At 38.4% G+C, this 15279-nt stretch overlaps 1 protein-coding gene and 2 pseudogenes across 1 annotated transcript; 2 read left to right on the top strand and 1 right to left on the bottom strand.

The window, feature by feature from the left end:
• The first annotated feature begins 300 nt into the window (after positions 1-300).
• On the top strand, positions 301-2761 carry LOC126786603 (septum-promoting GTP-binding protein 1). The gene is made up of 6 exons (XM_050512460.1): positions 301-819; positions 916-1039; positions 1165-1261; positions 1360-1399; positions 1619-1702; positions 2287-2761. Exons 1-6 carry the CDS (start codon positions 481-483, stop codon positions 2449-2451), a joined length of 849 nt encoding a protein of 282 aa, XP_050368417.1. The 5' UTR covers positions 301-480; the 3' UTR covers positions 2452-2761.
• Positions 2762-3408: 647 nt separating this feature from the next.
• LOC126787113 (FHA domain-containing protein DDL-like) lies at positions 3409-13728 on the top strand (annotated as a pseudogene).
• LOC126786870 (scarecrow-like protein 30) lies at positions 9331-11724 on the bottom strand (annotated as a pseudogene).
• Positions 13729-15279: the final 1551 nt, after the last annotated feature.

Below are 15279 nucleotides of genomic sequence, written 5' to 3'. Positions count from 1 at the left end.
CCTCCGATGACATGATAATGACACTTATCATGGGCCCATGACAAAGTGACACTCAACTCGAGCCCACGACAGATTGGAGGCGCGACTGGAGAGGAACTCGCTCTGATACCATGTTAAATAGCGATAAGCGTGGCCCGTAGACCAACTGTACCGATACTGTCTCAACTTAGCCACCTCACAGGTGTTGAGTTTTAATCACAAAATGTTTCGATATAATTAATTATTATTCACCCACTTATAATTTCTATTTTATTTGTCACTTCTTAGACGTGAGATATCTCATCTCCGACATAAAATACCGGTCAACTGTCCCTCCCTCCATACTAGCGAAACTTAGCTACTCAGTCGCCTTCGGACCTTTCCTAGCATTGGGTATTTGGGTTGGTTAAAAACCTCTTCACGTATCTAAAACCAAACACCAAACACAAAATCATTCTAGCTAAGCTATGAGTATATTACAGCAGCCTAATCTCAGTTTCCATGGCCAGAAGTATACGTGAAGCTATAGCAAAGATGACGCAGCTGGTATGCCGGAAAATCGTTCACATAAACTTCCGGTGGAGTATTATAGAGAGGGTATCGATTATCCGGGAGTTTTTCCGGTTCATTTGGGATAAAATTCTTGTTTGTTCGGTCGGGAAGCATAGAATCCGGTACCGGAGATTGATACGAGGAGGGTCTCGGTCGCCGACGCCGGAGCCCATAGAAGGGTGTCTGCCGACGACTAGTTTTGATGTTTATGAGAGTACGGATGAGGATTTGGTGACGTTGAAGATCAGCTTGTTGGGTGATTGCCAGACTGGGAAGACCAGCTTTATGGTAAGCAGTGAATTCCTTGATTCAATTAGTTTGGTACGTTATTATAGCTTGTTATCGATGGACTTGAATTAATTGCTTTTCCATTTATTAATGAAGATTAAATATGTTGGGGATGAGCAAGAGGAACAAAGATTTTTGGAGATGACAGGAGTGAATTTAATGGATAAAACGTTGATGGTTCAAGGTGCTCGGATATCCTTTAGCCTTTGGGACGTTGGAGGTATATATACAAGATCATATATAAGAAAATGTTCTCTTATATATCAAACAGTCTGACTTAGCGAAATGTTTAACTTGTTGAATACTAATTTGTTCATCACGCTGTGAATCGATCAATGGTTGCAGGCGATAGGAGTTCGCTTGGTCATGTTCCGATCGCCTGTAAAGATGCGGTGGCGATTCTGTTCATGTTTGATCTGACTAGTCGGTGCACACTTAATAGGTCTGTTCATAATTTTTGGAGTGAAAATGTACAAGTTCATTATTCCCATGGTTAATTATACTGATGGGGTTATTTGGTGCTCTTTTTGTTGATTTCAGTGTGGTTGGATGGTACAGTGAAGCAAGGAAATGGAATCAGGTACTAAAATTTACTGAATTATTTGCCAATCGACGTGTACATGAGCTAATCGTTACATCATATTTCTCAGCATTTTCCAGTAGCTAATGATGATAAAAATTTGATGTGAACTTGATGCTTGGCCCAGTGAAGCACTGCTATTAATGGCATTGATCACTTTAGTGAGTTTAGTCCCATAGAACTTAACTGAGCAGTTGCTTTCTGTTTCTCAACTTGCAGACAGCAATTCCCATCCTTATTGGAACAAAATTTGATGATTTTGTGAGACTACCTCCAGATCTGCAATGGACAATTGTTACCCAGGTAAACACATTTCCTGCAAATTATTTTGCAAGCTAGAGTGCTAATACTTCATTTCTACATTCTTTTACTTGTTAAAAACGCACGAGTTCCCGAGTAAAAATCGGAAAATAAAGAATGGAAAACGGTAAAATGTCAAAACAAAATCCCAAAAATATTGGATCCTGAAAGACATAGTAGCCTAGTCTGTGTTTCGCTTGGTCGTATGCCAAATCTCCGGCAAATTCTTAGGTTACAAATCTTCTCTATTTTTAAGAGTTACATACAGTGCTAGTAATTTCATAAATTATTACTTAATTAGTTGTATTTTGGCAGATGGTGTGACATTATTTTCTCATCGAAAACAAGGCTATATAGAGTATTACTGTATTAGGGGGACCAAAGTCATATAAAGACCCTAGATCGAGTCAAGTCTGCTGACAAAAATATATGCCTAACCCATTCTTCTTCTTCTTCTTCTTCGTCTTCTCTCTCCGCGTGAATATGGATATAAAGCATGAGATATTGAGATTGATAAGAGCCACTTGCTCGGTAGAAGTTGGAGAAAATAACACAACTAATGAAACTGTAATCGTTTTTATATGCAGGCGAGAGCTTATGCGAAAGCTATGAACGCGACCCTTTTCTTCTCAAGTGCAACCCACAACATCAATGTGAACAAGATCTTCAAATTCATCTTGGCCAAGCTATTTAACTTGCCATGGAAGGTAGAGAGAAATTTGAATATTGGCGAGCCCATCATCGATTATTAGAAAACTTGATCTCTACTCTACTTCTCTGTTCACGCATGATTCCATATGTACATAACTGAGAAGAAGAAAAAAAAAAGCAAAGGAAAAAGAGAAAGAGTTTCAATATCCCAAAGAATAATTGCCCAATATATAACCCCAGTTCTTTCTTGTGGCCTGAATATTAGGCTCACACCTATATCTTTTTAATTATTTATGGTTTAGAATAGTTATTTCATGACTGATTCAACAATTTTGTTTTGTAACAACAAAATGTGTATAGTATTCCGATTTCTTTTCTTCTTCAAGTGAGAGTGAATTGATTTTAATTTTATGGGGTAACACGCGTACAACCTCAATTTAGTTGGGAAATTACTTATAGCAAATGAACGCGCATGATTTAAATCTGTTACCGACATTCAGCATGAAATTAAGAATGTACAAATAACGTGCATCATATTTAACAGTACTTGCATCTTACTTTTGTACATTTTAGCCCTTATGCTATCTATGACAACAAGAGCATATATACAAAGAGAAACAAATATTACTACTCAATCGATACACTTAATAGAGCTTATTATTGATGTGCTTTATCTCCCATCATCTTGGTCATGGTACCTTTTCTTGTCCTGTTAATGAATTTTTTTTTTGAATGTTTGTAAGATAAGATTGTTCCAACTTCCGTAGACTCCCAATTATCTTGCCGTACGTTGGGCGTTGGCTCCCTGTTGGCCGTGCCGCCGTGATATATGTATATTATCTTGCTCACTTGCACTACTGGCCGGCAAGAGCTCATCTTTCTTGTTTTAAGGGGGTGAGGCCCTTTGGCCGAAAATCACACATGAACTGAGGGTAATATTAAGCAATCACAATGATGGATTGTCAAGTTAACACAAAGAGGCAACATAAAAAATTTCTAACTATTCAAATTGTGAAACAAGATTAAGCAATGGCTATTTGGTTGGCCCTAAAGCACACATGACTTACAAGTGGGAGCCGGAGCTACTAGAGGGTTCATCACCCTACCTAGGGGTCATCATGGCCGGGCGGGGCCGGCCGTAGTCCTAATTCTAGAAATTAGGTTAGGGTCGTGCCGAGCTTGACTTTGGTAAACTAATTTTAGGACCGGGTAGGGTCGGGCTGAGTCTTCGATATACAAACTTTTACCCGTCATAAAAACTTATTCCGATAGAACTAAAAAAGCGGGTCGGGCCAGCCCTCAAATACATGACTTTTCTTCATTTATATATATATATATATATATATTTTACATTAATGTTCAATTTTCTACTTTTATAAATGTAAATGTAATTAGTTATTTTTATATATTAACTCTCTAAATCACTTAAAATCAATTATTATATCTCACAACAAAAATACATAAAAAAAATAAAGCCTATAAAATCAATTACAAAAGGTGATAATGTGTATTGTATATAAAATATGAGAAATATGTTTAAAAATTGATTATTAAAAGGCACTAAAAGGCCCAAATAGGGCGGGCTTTTCGGGCCGGGTCGGAGGGTAAGGCGGTGTTTTATTTGCTCAACTTTTACCCTACCTTGATCGAAAGACTTAGGCCGGCCCACCCTAATGGAGGGTCGGCCCAGGCTTCGCTCTACCGGGTAAGGCGGGTTAGGGCCCAAGGGCTATTTGATTAGGCATAACCAGTGTTTGAAATATCAGATATATCGGTCGGTATATCGCCGATATTTCGAATCCGATACGATAAGGACATATCGGTCAATGCAGAAATGATGGTCAACGGTCAAATATCGGTCAAACTTTGAATTTGTTTTTCAATTTTTTTTAATTTTTAATATTTATTTCCTTTAAAAAAAACTTATATATATTTTTTTCATTTTTTATATATATTTTTAATTTATATATATTTTACATATATATGATGAATTTTAAGTCTAAATAATCATTCTTAAATACATATTTTTATTATTAGATGTCGTTCGTGTACTTTAATTGTCACAAAATCAAGTATTTATTTTCTTTAATTTACTTAGTACCGTTTTTTAGTTTATTTGGTACATATTCGTGTACTTTTATTATTTTATCTTTCGACCGATACGATGCCGATAAACGATATTTAGACTATTGGGCATAACCCTACTCAGTGCCCACCCACGATGACAACTAAGCGTATCTCAAACTTGACTTGTAAACACTCTTAGCTTAGAGAAATTATGCCGTGCGCCAAACGCACCACGTATCTAATGCGCCCAACCACTCACACTTTGACACGTGTATAATTGATCCACATTGGCCACTACATGGAAATCTGATGATGTTTTCCGATCATCTCTGATCGACTTCTTATGGTTTAAACTAAACTAAATTATGAAGTAAAAATCATTTTTTTGTTAAACAAAATAAGACCAAACTCGGCCATTTTTTTGCCCTATTGCTTCATTCCTATCTATTTTTTCTCCCTCTCTTCTCTCTTAATCTTTCCATATCTCAATCCGTCCAATATGACCAATGAAAATATTGTAAGGATCAAATCTTTCACCAAAACACCAACCCAAACTGTTCATATTCTTCATACCCAGATCCAAAGATTCCCATCTTTGGTTTGTTATCCCCATTGTAGATCTTGCCATTCATTATGTTTCCCACCCATATATCATCCCCATTTTTTTTACTTTATAAAAATCTGTTCTTGAATTCACCCCTAAATTTTGCCCTTGAATTGAACCCCAACATTTTGTTCTCTGGGTATATATCTTTCATATATTTACAATCTTGTTATCAATTTTGGGTCTTTGAAGGTATTCATTTGAGCAATTTTTTTTGGATTTCAAAAAAGATTTTGGGGCTTTTTTTTGGGATTTGGTGGTTCTACACTTCTACAGATTTCATGGAGTCTTGAGTGGAATAGGGAGCTTGGATCCACAGATGTATGATATTTGAGTTTCCCAAAAGAGAATTTTGGAGGTGGAGGTGGAGAAGTCCAATCAGAGATGATCAGAAAATAACACAATCTTCAGGTAATATTAACGTGGAAATGTTTACACGTGTCAGAATGTGAGTAGTTGGGCGGACCAGACATGTGGTGCGTTCGTCCCACGGCAGAATTTGTCCTTAGCTTAAACCAAACAATTGGCGGAAGTGTCTTTTTTACATGATTGAGCATGGTGATTAGTTTCTTTGGAAAAAATAAAATTGAAAAAAGTGGCCACCTGGCACATGCATACAAAATGTTCACAAATCTTACCTTGGGCCCAGGTAGCAATATTAGAACTGGGCAACCCAAAACCCTCCCTCGCGCGAAATCCAAATCAGGGTTTTACACAACACTCACTTCAGCCTCTAAATCTTCTTAGCTCTAATCCACGCACAAATTTGCAGTAAGGTAATCGATTCCTCTTTCCCTCTCAGTTTTGGCTTTCCCAAATTTCAATTTCCGGGTTCGTTGCAATTAGGTTTACAGTGAGATTTGGGAGGCTTTCAGTGCCCTAAGCTTTTTTTCGTTTATGCGATTTGGAGGAGAAATGAATTGTGAATTTGAAGTTCGCTAGGAGCCTTCGAAGCTTAGGGTTTTCTGTTTAGAATTCACGAACGACTAAAATTTAGAGAAATTTGTTGATATTCTTAAGTGATTTATTGGATTATTGGATTGGCTTGTGTGAAAATGTGAAATAGTGAAAGTAAAGATGTGAAATCGGTTTGGTCGATTGCTTCGGTGAGCTGCTTTGATTGTTGTAGCTGGATTACAGTCCTGGTTTTATATATTGCCAGCATGCTAGCAAATTAGTGTTGCGATTAACAAACATTTCGTCGTGAGGATATAGATACGTAGCAGATCGACAGATAACCTTGAGATGTAGGACTGTGATTTATATGTTGTCTTCTAAGAGTTTTGACAAGTCTTTATTCGGTAGTCCTTGAAGTTATAAGTGTAATTTGTCTCTCTAATTATGTTGGTCAGGAGAAGTCCACTAGTGCATTTGCAAGTTTCTTGATGGGCCATTAGTAAGGCATGATTCTGAACCTCCAGTACGGGACCATGGTTCTCCTCGTAGGAGCAGTCCCTCTAGGAAGAGTCAATCTCGAACAGAGAGATCACCTACTCAACAGACAAAGTCCAACAGAGGCAGTTCTCCACCAAGAGAGAGACATTCAAGTTGCCCCAAGTCTCCCAAGCATGCAAGGTCACCCTCTCCTCCTCCCCGCTCTCCTTCTCCCCGGACAAAACGGCTGAGAAGAGCTGAAGCTGAAAGAGTGCCTGGGAAGGAACATGAGAGGATCAATGATAGGCGAACCGGTAGGGATTTACAGGCAGGGGGTTCAGAGAGAGAGAGAGAGAGAGAGAGATGTTGGGAATGATAGGAACGAGAAATTTTCCAGAAGGAATAATAGTAATGATAAATCTTCAAAATCAGGACGTCGTACTTCTCCATCAGATCGACACCACAGGGGTAGGCATAGATCTTGTTCACCTCAACATGCGGGTGATACAAGAAGTGGGGAGAAAGTGATCGGGGGCAGTGGAAGAAATCACAGAAGAGGGAGTGATAAAAGCATGCATCGGGAGAAACATTCAGATGGGGAAAATGAGATTGAAAGAGTGGAGAGAAGGACAGCACTGGTCATAGGTCTTCAAGATCAAGACATGATAAATCTACTTCTCCATCAAATGGACACCGCAGGAATAGACTCCAAACTCGTTCACCTCAGCAAGCCGCAGATACCAGAGTTCGTGATGAGGTGTCTGGTGATATCCACTCCCCTTCCTATGCCAAACTTATTGCTTTAATTTTGATGACGAATGCATGCAAACTTTTCTCATATTAATGCAGCTTGAAAAAATTTCTTTGGTAGATTTTTCACAACTTCCATATGTTATAATCCACTGAAGAAAATTGTATACATTGACAAAACTAGTAGTCCTAAACCTATATTGACTTTGATTATTGTTTAGGAGATGCTCATAATGTCACATGTATGTGGTTTCAATTCTCTTGTTTCTTTCTTTATACTGGAGTCAGTAACATTCAATCCAGAAGTGGGTGGTAGCATAGGTAGTCCTATCTCTATTTTTATATTATATATATATGTATAATGTTCAGGATTTTCTTGGGTGGAACAAAACAGTAAATAAAATTAAATCTTAATGTTTGCATTCATATGGGTCAATATCGCCTGTGATGCTAGTGGTGGTGTAAGTTGATTCTCATCTGAAGTGTCTGACTGTAGATAACTGTTTTTCAGGTGCCAGATTCAAGGGAGGCTGAGGATGGGTGAGTTGATATTTCAAATGTTTTGTTTACAATTTATACAGTTGATCAATTTATGGGTTGCCTGGAAATTCTCCTTTTTTTGCCTTGTTGTTTGTTTAGTATTTTGTCCAAATGATATTAGACAGAGGACCTATAAGTACAGACTATTCTGAACTTAAATTGTATAAGAAACTCCGTAAAAAAATGCATAATTTTTTGGGTATCAACTATCAATTAATTGTTGTTAATCAAAGATGTCGCAGGAGCAACTTCAAAAATAATAATAATACATTTTCAAGTCTGCAGGTTCAAGTGCAGCGGTGCACTCCCCTTAAGCACTAGAGCTCTATAGTTAATAATCTAGTTTCACACAAATAGGTTAAACAGTTATGTTTTACTTTTTCAGGTCACTCTTTTATTAGGCCAGGATGTGTCTTTGATAAGCTGTTGGTTGTTTGCTTGAGCAGAATTGATGAGAATGATTCAGTAGATGTGATGAAGGCTACTGAGGACGCTTTGGAAGCACAGAAAAAGGTGAGTAGCGAATAAGTTTGGTGTGGCATTTTTCAATATCCAACAGTATGTACATGTGCAATGTAGAGATTTTGGGTTGCTACTTTTTAGTGAAATTAATAGTAGATTAAAAAAGTATGTTAAATTAGTTGTTATTCTTAAGGTATAACACTTCTATACACCGAGCCAGCGGAAGCACGGCTACCTAATGTACGATGGCGGCTTTATGTTTTCAAGGCTGGTGAAGTTCTTAATGGTTAGTCTCTTGAAATTTGATAGTGGGAACTATCTTTTCTTGTTGTTTTCGTTCCTTTCTTTTTTCTTTTGTTCCAACTGAAAATATAATGATAATTGTTATTACGTGTCACTTATGCATCAGATTTCTCGAACCTAAATATGTTTTAACTAAAAGACTACATAGTATACTCATCACTCTGAACATTGCTCATACACCGTATACGATCCTATGCATGTCTGAGGACCTTGAAATCTGTAGGTCGCCGTGTCAATGAATGTAGAATTTATTACACCCTAGAAAAATATGTTGTATGATATATTGGCGAAGCATTGTTTGGACAATAATCTAGTAGTTTACAGATTGAACACAAATGCTAGCTCCCTTTGTGAACCACGTTCTAATGAATGAAATTGATGGCCTAGTGAGGCTTAGGACTATTGTCATAGCTTCGGCTATGTAAGTTTTTGGTTGTTTTTTTTTTCTGGGCTGTAATGCCTCGTAAAAAAAAATAGAATTTACAAGGAACTTGTTTGCTTCCATCCTTCCATAATTTCCATGCTTCAGCTTAGATAACATTACCAACACCAATATCTATTGCCATCTCTAATCCCAAGTTATATTCAGAACAAAAGAATAACGAGATGTATCCAGGTTCCATTAGAAGTTGAAAGTTTAGATAACAAAATTGCGATAGAAAAGCAGCAAACAAATGTAGTACACATGTGAGGAAATTACCAGTGAGTTATTAAAAGAAAATTTTGCATTTGAAACATGGTGGAACAAAAACAGAAACAACCTATCTACTAAAGTGATCATAGATAACAAAACACTTGCCAATAAAGAGTGTTTTCCATAAGCTGATACTCTGATAACAAGCTCAGTATAACCCTGAAAGACTGGTCTTATACCTGTTGCATATGGCAGTAATGAATAAATGAATATTAAAAATGAAGTTATGCATTATACCTTGAAACAGTAGCATAAAAGAGCATTTCCTATGTTAAAAGATTACAGGAACATTTGAGAATAAAAAAAACAATGAAAACAAGAGATTGTGAAAATCCTACTCAGCTTTCCAGAAGGAAAGGGCCAAGAGGACTCTTCCTTTCCATCCCTGTAGCATCCACTTGCCATCTTCATCAATACTAAAATCATTGTGATAACCTATCGATTTTGACACTGTCCTCACCTTTTTCAAAAGCTCCTGGTCTAACGGCAGCTGCTTGAATCCAACCCTCACATTCCTTGCCTGCCACTTCTGATATGTTTCAGGCCTTTCAACTATTTCCAATCCCTCACACGCCACTACATTCATTATCTCTCTAGCGAGACATGCTCTTTCGAAAGAACGTCGTTGTCGATCCGCACAAGGCATCGTGGCCTCAGTGATATCAAAGTATGCACTGAAGTAAGAGATAGCTTGTTTGAAACGTGTGAGAAAGAAGGATGAATTGTGTGCCCCATTGGCCACCCCATGGATGAATATTTCTGGATTGATTTTCCTGATCAATTTTAGGACATCATCTCTTGGACTGCTTCCCATCATTGTCACCTCAGGAACGTGCCTCAACCGGTGTAAACAATTCACCACAATCAGCTTATTTCTGTCTATTTTAAGATCATCAAATCCTATAGTTTCCCATTTCTGAGCAAGGACATGGAACTCAAATGGCACACCAAATCTCGCAGAATACTTTGCTAAGCGCCTACCAGCTTCCTCAACCCTCTCAGTGGGTCTAAAACCTGGTTGTGGAAGCTCAATCGCTGTGATACGAAGCTTAGGAGGTCCGCCATGTCTCTCTGAAAGCCTTTGAATGAGGGAGGGCCATTGGAAACCATAAGAAATACCAAAATCAATAATGTGAAGACTTGTTGCTTTTTCTGCTAGTTTCATAATTGTCATATTGGCAAAGAATTCTGCATGGTTCCTGAAAGGGATTGCATTGACAAAGGTTTGAAGCCCTTCGAAGATTTCACGAGCTGATATTAGCGGACCTGTAATATGTGGAAACGACGGGGCTCTAGTACCAGCCAAGCGTACCTGGAGGCCATCGGCAAAGTATTGAGCTAGTCTCTGGGTTGCATCACCGTTGGGAGACGAGTGATGCCTGATCTACTTCAGTAGTTCACTAGCATTTCGTTGGTCATAACTAGCAACAGCTTGCGCACATTGAATTAACATTGTGCGCAGATCTATTACTTTCTTCTCTTTATTTTGTCTCTTTGGACGCGCTAGCTTAGATCCTTTTGAGTGCTTGCTTCCATCATTAGAAGAATCATGATGAGAACCACAATCGACGGATTGATAATTCACAGTTTGAAAGAACATTGCCTTCTCAAACATTTCTTGCAGCTCAGAGTCGTCAGCAGAATGTGCAATTGAGTGAACTGACTGCTTGTTGCTCCTCCATTCTTCTAGATAGTGATCATCCCGTCTTTGACAATTTTTCTTTGTCTCTGATCCATTTTCTGAGCTGTACCCATCACTTTGTTGCTTATACACCGAAATTGATCCTATATGTGTTTGAGGACCTTGAGGCATTGTGTAGAACTTCTCGTCCTTAAGGATTTAAAATTTTTCATGCCAGTTGTTTTCATCCTCCACCCTTCGAGAATTCCCAAGACTTTGCAGCTTTGAAAATGACTTGGAAACCGAAGAGGTATCTGGCTGACACTCAACAAGAGAATACTGGACATCAGCAACCCCATATGTCTTGCCATAAATAGCGTCACCATTGCTGAAAAACCTCTGCTTGTAATCATCCAGGTTCTCATAGTTTTTGTCTAGTGTTGTAGAATCCTTTTGATCAAGGACATCACAGAAAGATTTCTCAGCAGCTTGGAGGGCCAAACAGTCATGCAACATACAAGGCCAATCCTCGATGTCCTCTTCAAGAAGAATATCACTTACATACCTGAGAACAGGAGTGTTGTGGTCATAAATGTCACCAGCATACTCGTCTGAGGTCGGGTTCAAAGTGGTACAACCATCACTAGGGAGGTCCAGGTTGGTTGGAATGAAATGGGAGTTGATGAGTTCATGATCACCATCATCTGAATAAGAATTACTTGAAATTGATGCCTGATCAAATAGGAAAGATTCCATGGGAACAGAAAATCTATCAAGAAGAAAATGGAGAGTAATGCTCAGAGACACTTGCAGGATATGTTATCATATGCTTTCCCAGTAATCAACTCATCAAGACCCCTGTTTCTCAGAAGGCACCGATGTCTTAATTACAAGGATGTCAGCCTCCACCTCCCCCTAAACAACTCCAAGACCAAGACGGTAGGTCCACGTACATCAAGATGTGACTGATGATTATAATACAACTTGGGAATGAAATGCACCGGGACAGAGTTTATTAATAAATATCTGCCTTTGGTGTTACAAGTCAAGGGGCTTTATTGTATTTTCCTTGGCTTGGTTGTTGTCTCTCAATGAATTTCCTCATTACCAAAAAACAAGTCAAGGGTCTTTTTATTGACTTAAAAAAACACCCGTGCAAACTCACACGTTTGTTTTTTTGGAGTTCGTACTACGCGCTATTCAAGTAGTAATATTGAGATTAGATCATTTAGGTGCAATTGATCTGCGGATGTTACACTGTAGGCAAAGCCTATGGGCCTAACGCAGAAAGACTTATTTTTTAAAACTCACGTTATTGATATAGATGCGTCCCTTGGTACATACCATCTGGTTATCTGCTCAGTTTTTGAACCAGTCAGGTTCTTAAGTAAGCATCTAACTATTTTACTGGCTACCATACTTATCTCACTTCTTTTGTAATGACTTAGTTTTCAGTGATTCGTAGAGTTTTAATAGTCTTACCGCATATTCATTGCTAGTCATTTTCCTGCTCACCTTTCTGAATTCATGTCTTTTGGGATCTAATCAATTATGATTAACCATCTTTTGCTGAATTTGGTTCTGGTTCTAAGTTGTACATATAATTTTCAGAACCCCTTAAGATACATCGCCAAAGCTGTTACCTTTTTGGGAGGGAAAGGAGGGTGGCATATATCCCTACAGATCACCCGTCCTGCAGCAAACAACATGCTGTTATACAATTCCGGTGGGTCCATAATATGCCCTTTAAAATTTGCTATATATTTTCTGAGTCAGTATTTAATATTTTATTTCCTATCACACCAGGCAAGTAGAAAAGGAGCAACCTGATGGTACATTGTCAAAGGAAATAAAGTAAGAGATAATTTAATGGTTAATTCCTTTAATGAGGAATCATTGTTTCAAATTTAACTTCTTTTATATACTATTTTAGGCCTTACGTAATGGACCTTGGAAGCACAAATAAGACCTTTGTTAATGTAAGTGGCTCATATTGATGTAAATACTTTTGCCATTACAGATGTCAGTTGTTTGCAGTAAGGCTAGATTTGGGTGCTATATGCAGGAACTTACTTCTCCTTTGCTTTGCAGGAAAGTGCAATTGAACCTCAGCGATATTATGAACTTATGGAAAGAGACACGATCAAATTCGGTAATAGTAGGTATGTCACTGATGAATGGATATCTAAATTGAGATGTTTTGATGCATAGATTGCCGTCTTCCAGGACAGCAAAGGATTTTTTTTGGTTTTGAATTTTAAAAATTAATTATTTTTGGTCTTTCTGCTCTATCCCTGGTTGTTTGCTGTCATGAAACTTGAGTATTTCAGCTCATTTGGTATGGCTGTTAAGGGTTTCTTTATTTGGATTGGTCTTAGAAACCCTCGAGAGTAAGAGTTCATTAGTGTCTGGGTAGTGTCACGTAGGTTCTAACTAAACTTTTTCATGGGGTAAAACTAAGTGGAACCGCAAATGGAGATTTGCTCATGGATACCAATTTGTTGATATGTACCATCTAGGAGTTGTATTTCATAATTTCCTCCCTGACATGAGGGGTCAAAAGTATCGCATATTTAAAGAACTTTTTTATTTACTGTCATAGTGTGTCATGATTTGGAACATTCTGATTTTTGGTTTATGCAGCCGCGAGTATGTGCTACTGCATGAGAATTCTATGGATTAATGATGCTTCTGTTGGGCTCAGTTCAAAGTGCCTTCCACCTTGACGTTTGGAGTGCGGGATTAGAGATAATGCACACATTTTCGGTATGTTTTGGCTTAATCAGTTGTATGGAAATTACTTGATTTCCTGAGTGCCATAAATTCCAGAGATGTTTCTTTGCATGATGGAAAGATAATGGTATTTTGTATCTCATCTGTTTGACATGATCCGGATGCTTCTGTAGATGCGAGCATGTTGAAAGGAAACTAAGGGTAACTGCGTTATAAACGTGTACTTAGAGTGAGTCGCATCAATTGGCATTGACGAACACATTGATCGAAGAGACTAATGAAGGAGGAAGGTGATTTTTTTCCATTACTCTATTAGGAGTGAAACTGGGTTAGGTGTAGGTTTGGTCATTTATTCCTTGCTGTGTCCTAATTCTTATCGCTCCCGAATAAGGATAACTAGGAGGCCTTGGCTACATTAGGTTACTCTTAACGTTTGACATTCTAAAATGAGACTCAATTCCCGTTTTTAGCTTTAATACTTCTGTTTTGCAGAATATTCTGGAGTACGCTGAACACTTCACAACATGAGATTCTGTACATTGCCTGAAGTTGATTTCGTACAGTACGAGAAATATTTGTCACTTGTTGTAGATTGACTACATATAGGAGTTCGATGCTTCATGCTTGAAAAAACTGTGATCCGTAATCCTCATGCAGTCGGCCTATATATCCCAGGTCTTCCATTCTCATTGCATAAACTTGATAACTTGTGAAGGAATCCATACAATTTCGCAATATCACCTCAATGAACTCGTAGAAAAAATTTGTGATGTAGTCACAACTTTACACGCGCTGACCCACAGTTAGGATCTTGTCGGTTCATTTGGTTTGAGGCTCACAGTTGGGTTGTGTATAATGAACCCAGAAGCACACTGTTCTTTTCTTCCATACCGAGGTTCATTTTTAACTTTTTAAGGGACGCTTCGTTGGGGTAGAAGAACTGTGGTAATATGTCAAGTGGTTGATCAAAATTCTGGTGAAATTAGTGAGGTTTTACACTTGGCTGGGAGCAAGGAGCAGAGATGAAGAAGAGTAAGATGGCATGGCGATCACATGGACGAGGCATCAGGGTGAAAAGATGACGGAGTTGACGGCTGGTGAGGCTGCAAAACCTTTTGCTTTCAATCATTCCCAGAACGGATGGGAAAAGGGTGTTTTAAAATGGAGCACAAGCTTTTCGCATCACTCTACTTTGTGGCAAGCTTTTTGGTTGCCCATGAATCCATGATATTGGCCTGGATTACTTGATTTCATTGAGTGGTTCTCATACATGATTTAGTGATTTACTACTCAAAGTGAGCATAAGTGCAACGCATTATCAACCACCAGAGAGTCAAAGATTTGATGCTCAATGACTTTACCTGATATTGTGAAAGTGATAAGATTGCACATAAATGCGGTGATGTGCCAGTAAGATTGAAACTCTCAGTTAGCACCATATTGGGAGAATTTCATATGACCTGATCCTAGCACCGTTAGCACCATCTCTGATAGTGGGAAGGAAGCCAACAATGACACCATTGTACGCTGTGGTGTTTTCGGCGCCTGTGGTATTGCACCACAAAACAATGGCGGTAAATGCGAAGATGGACTAGTAAGGGTCATAGCTTTGGTCTTGGCTCCTACCTAGATGAGGGGGAGACCATTATTCTTTGGAATTAAAAACCAGAAAGAAGCGAATTGCGTAGGCACAATTATTTCGCTCATCATCAAGAGATAATCTCTGAACATGTCTATCAACTAAGTTTATGTGGGACGCTACAGACTCCTTTTGTTGATAT

This window comes from Argentina anserina, chromosome 3, assembly GCF_933775445.1.
Source record: "Argentina anserina chromosome 3, drPotAnse1.1, whole genome shotgun sequence".
NCBI lineage: Eukaryota > Viridiplantae > Streptophyta > Magnoliopsida > Rosales > Rosaceae > Argentina > Argentina anserina.
Note: the sequence above shows the minus strand (reverse complement) of the source record. Positions and strands in the feature narration are given on the sequence as shown.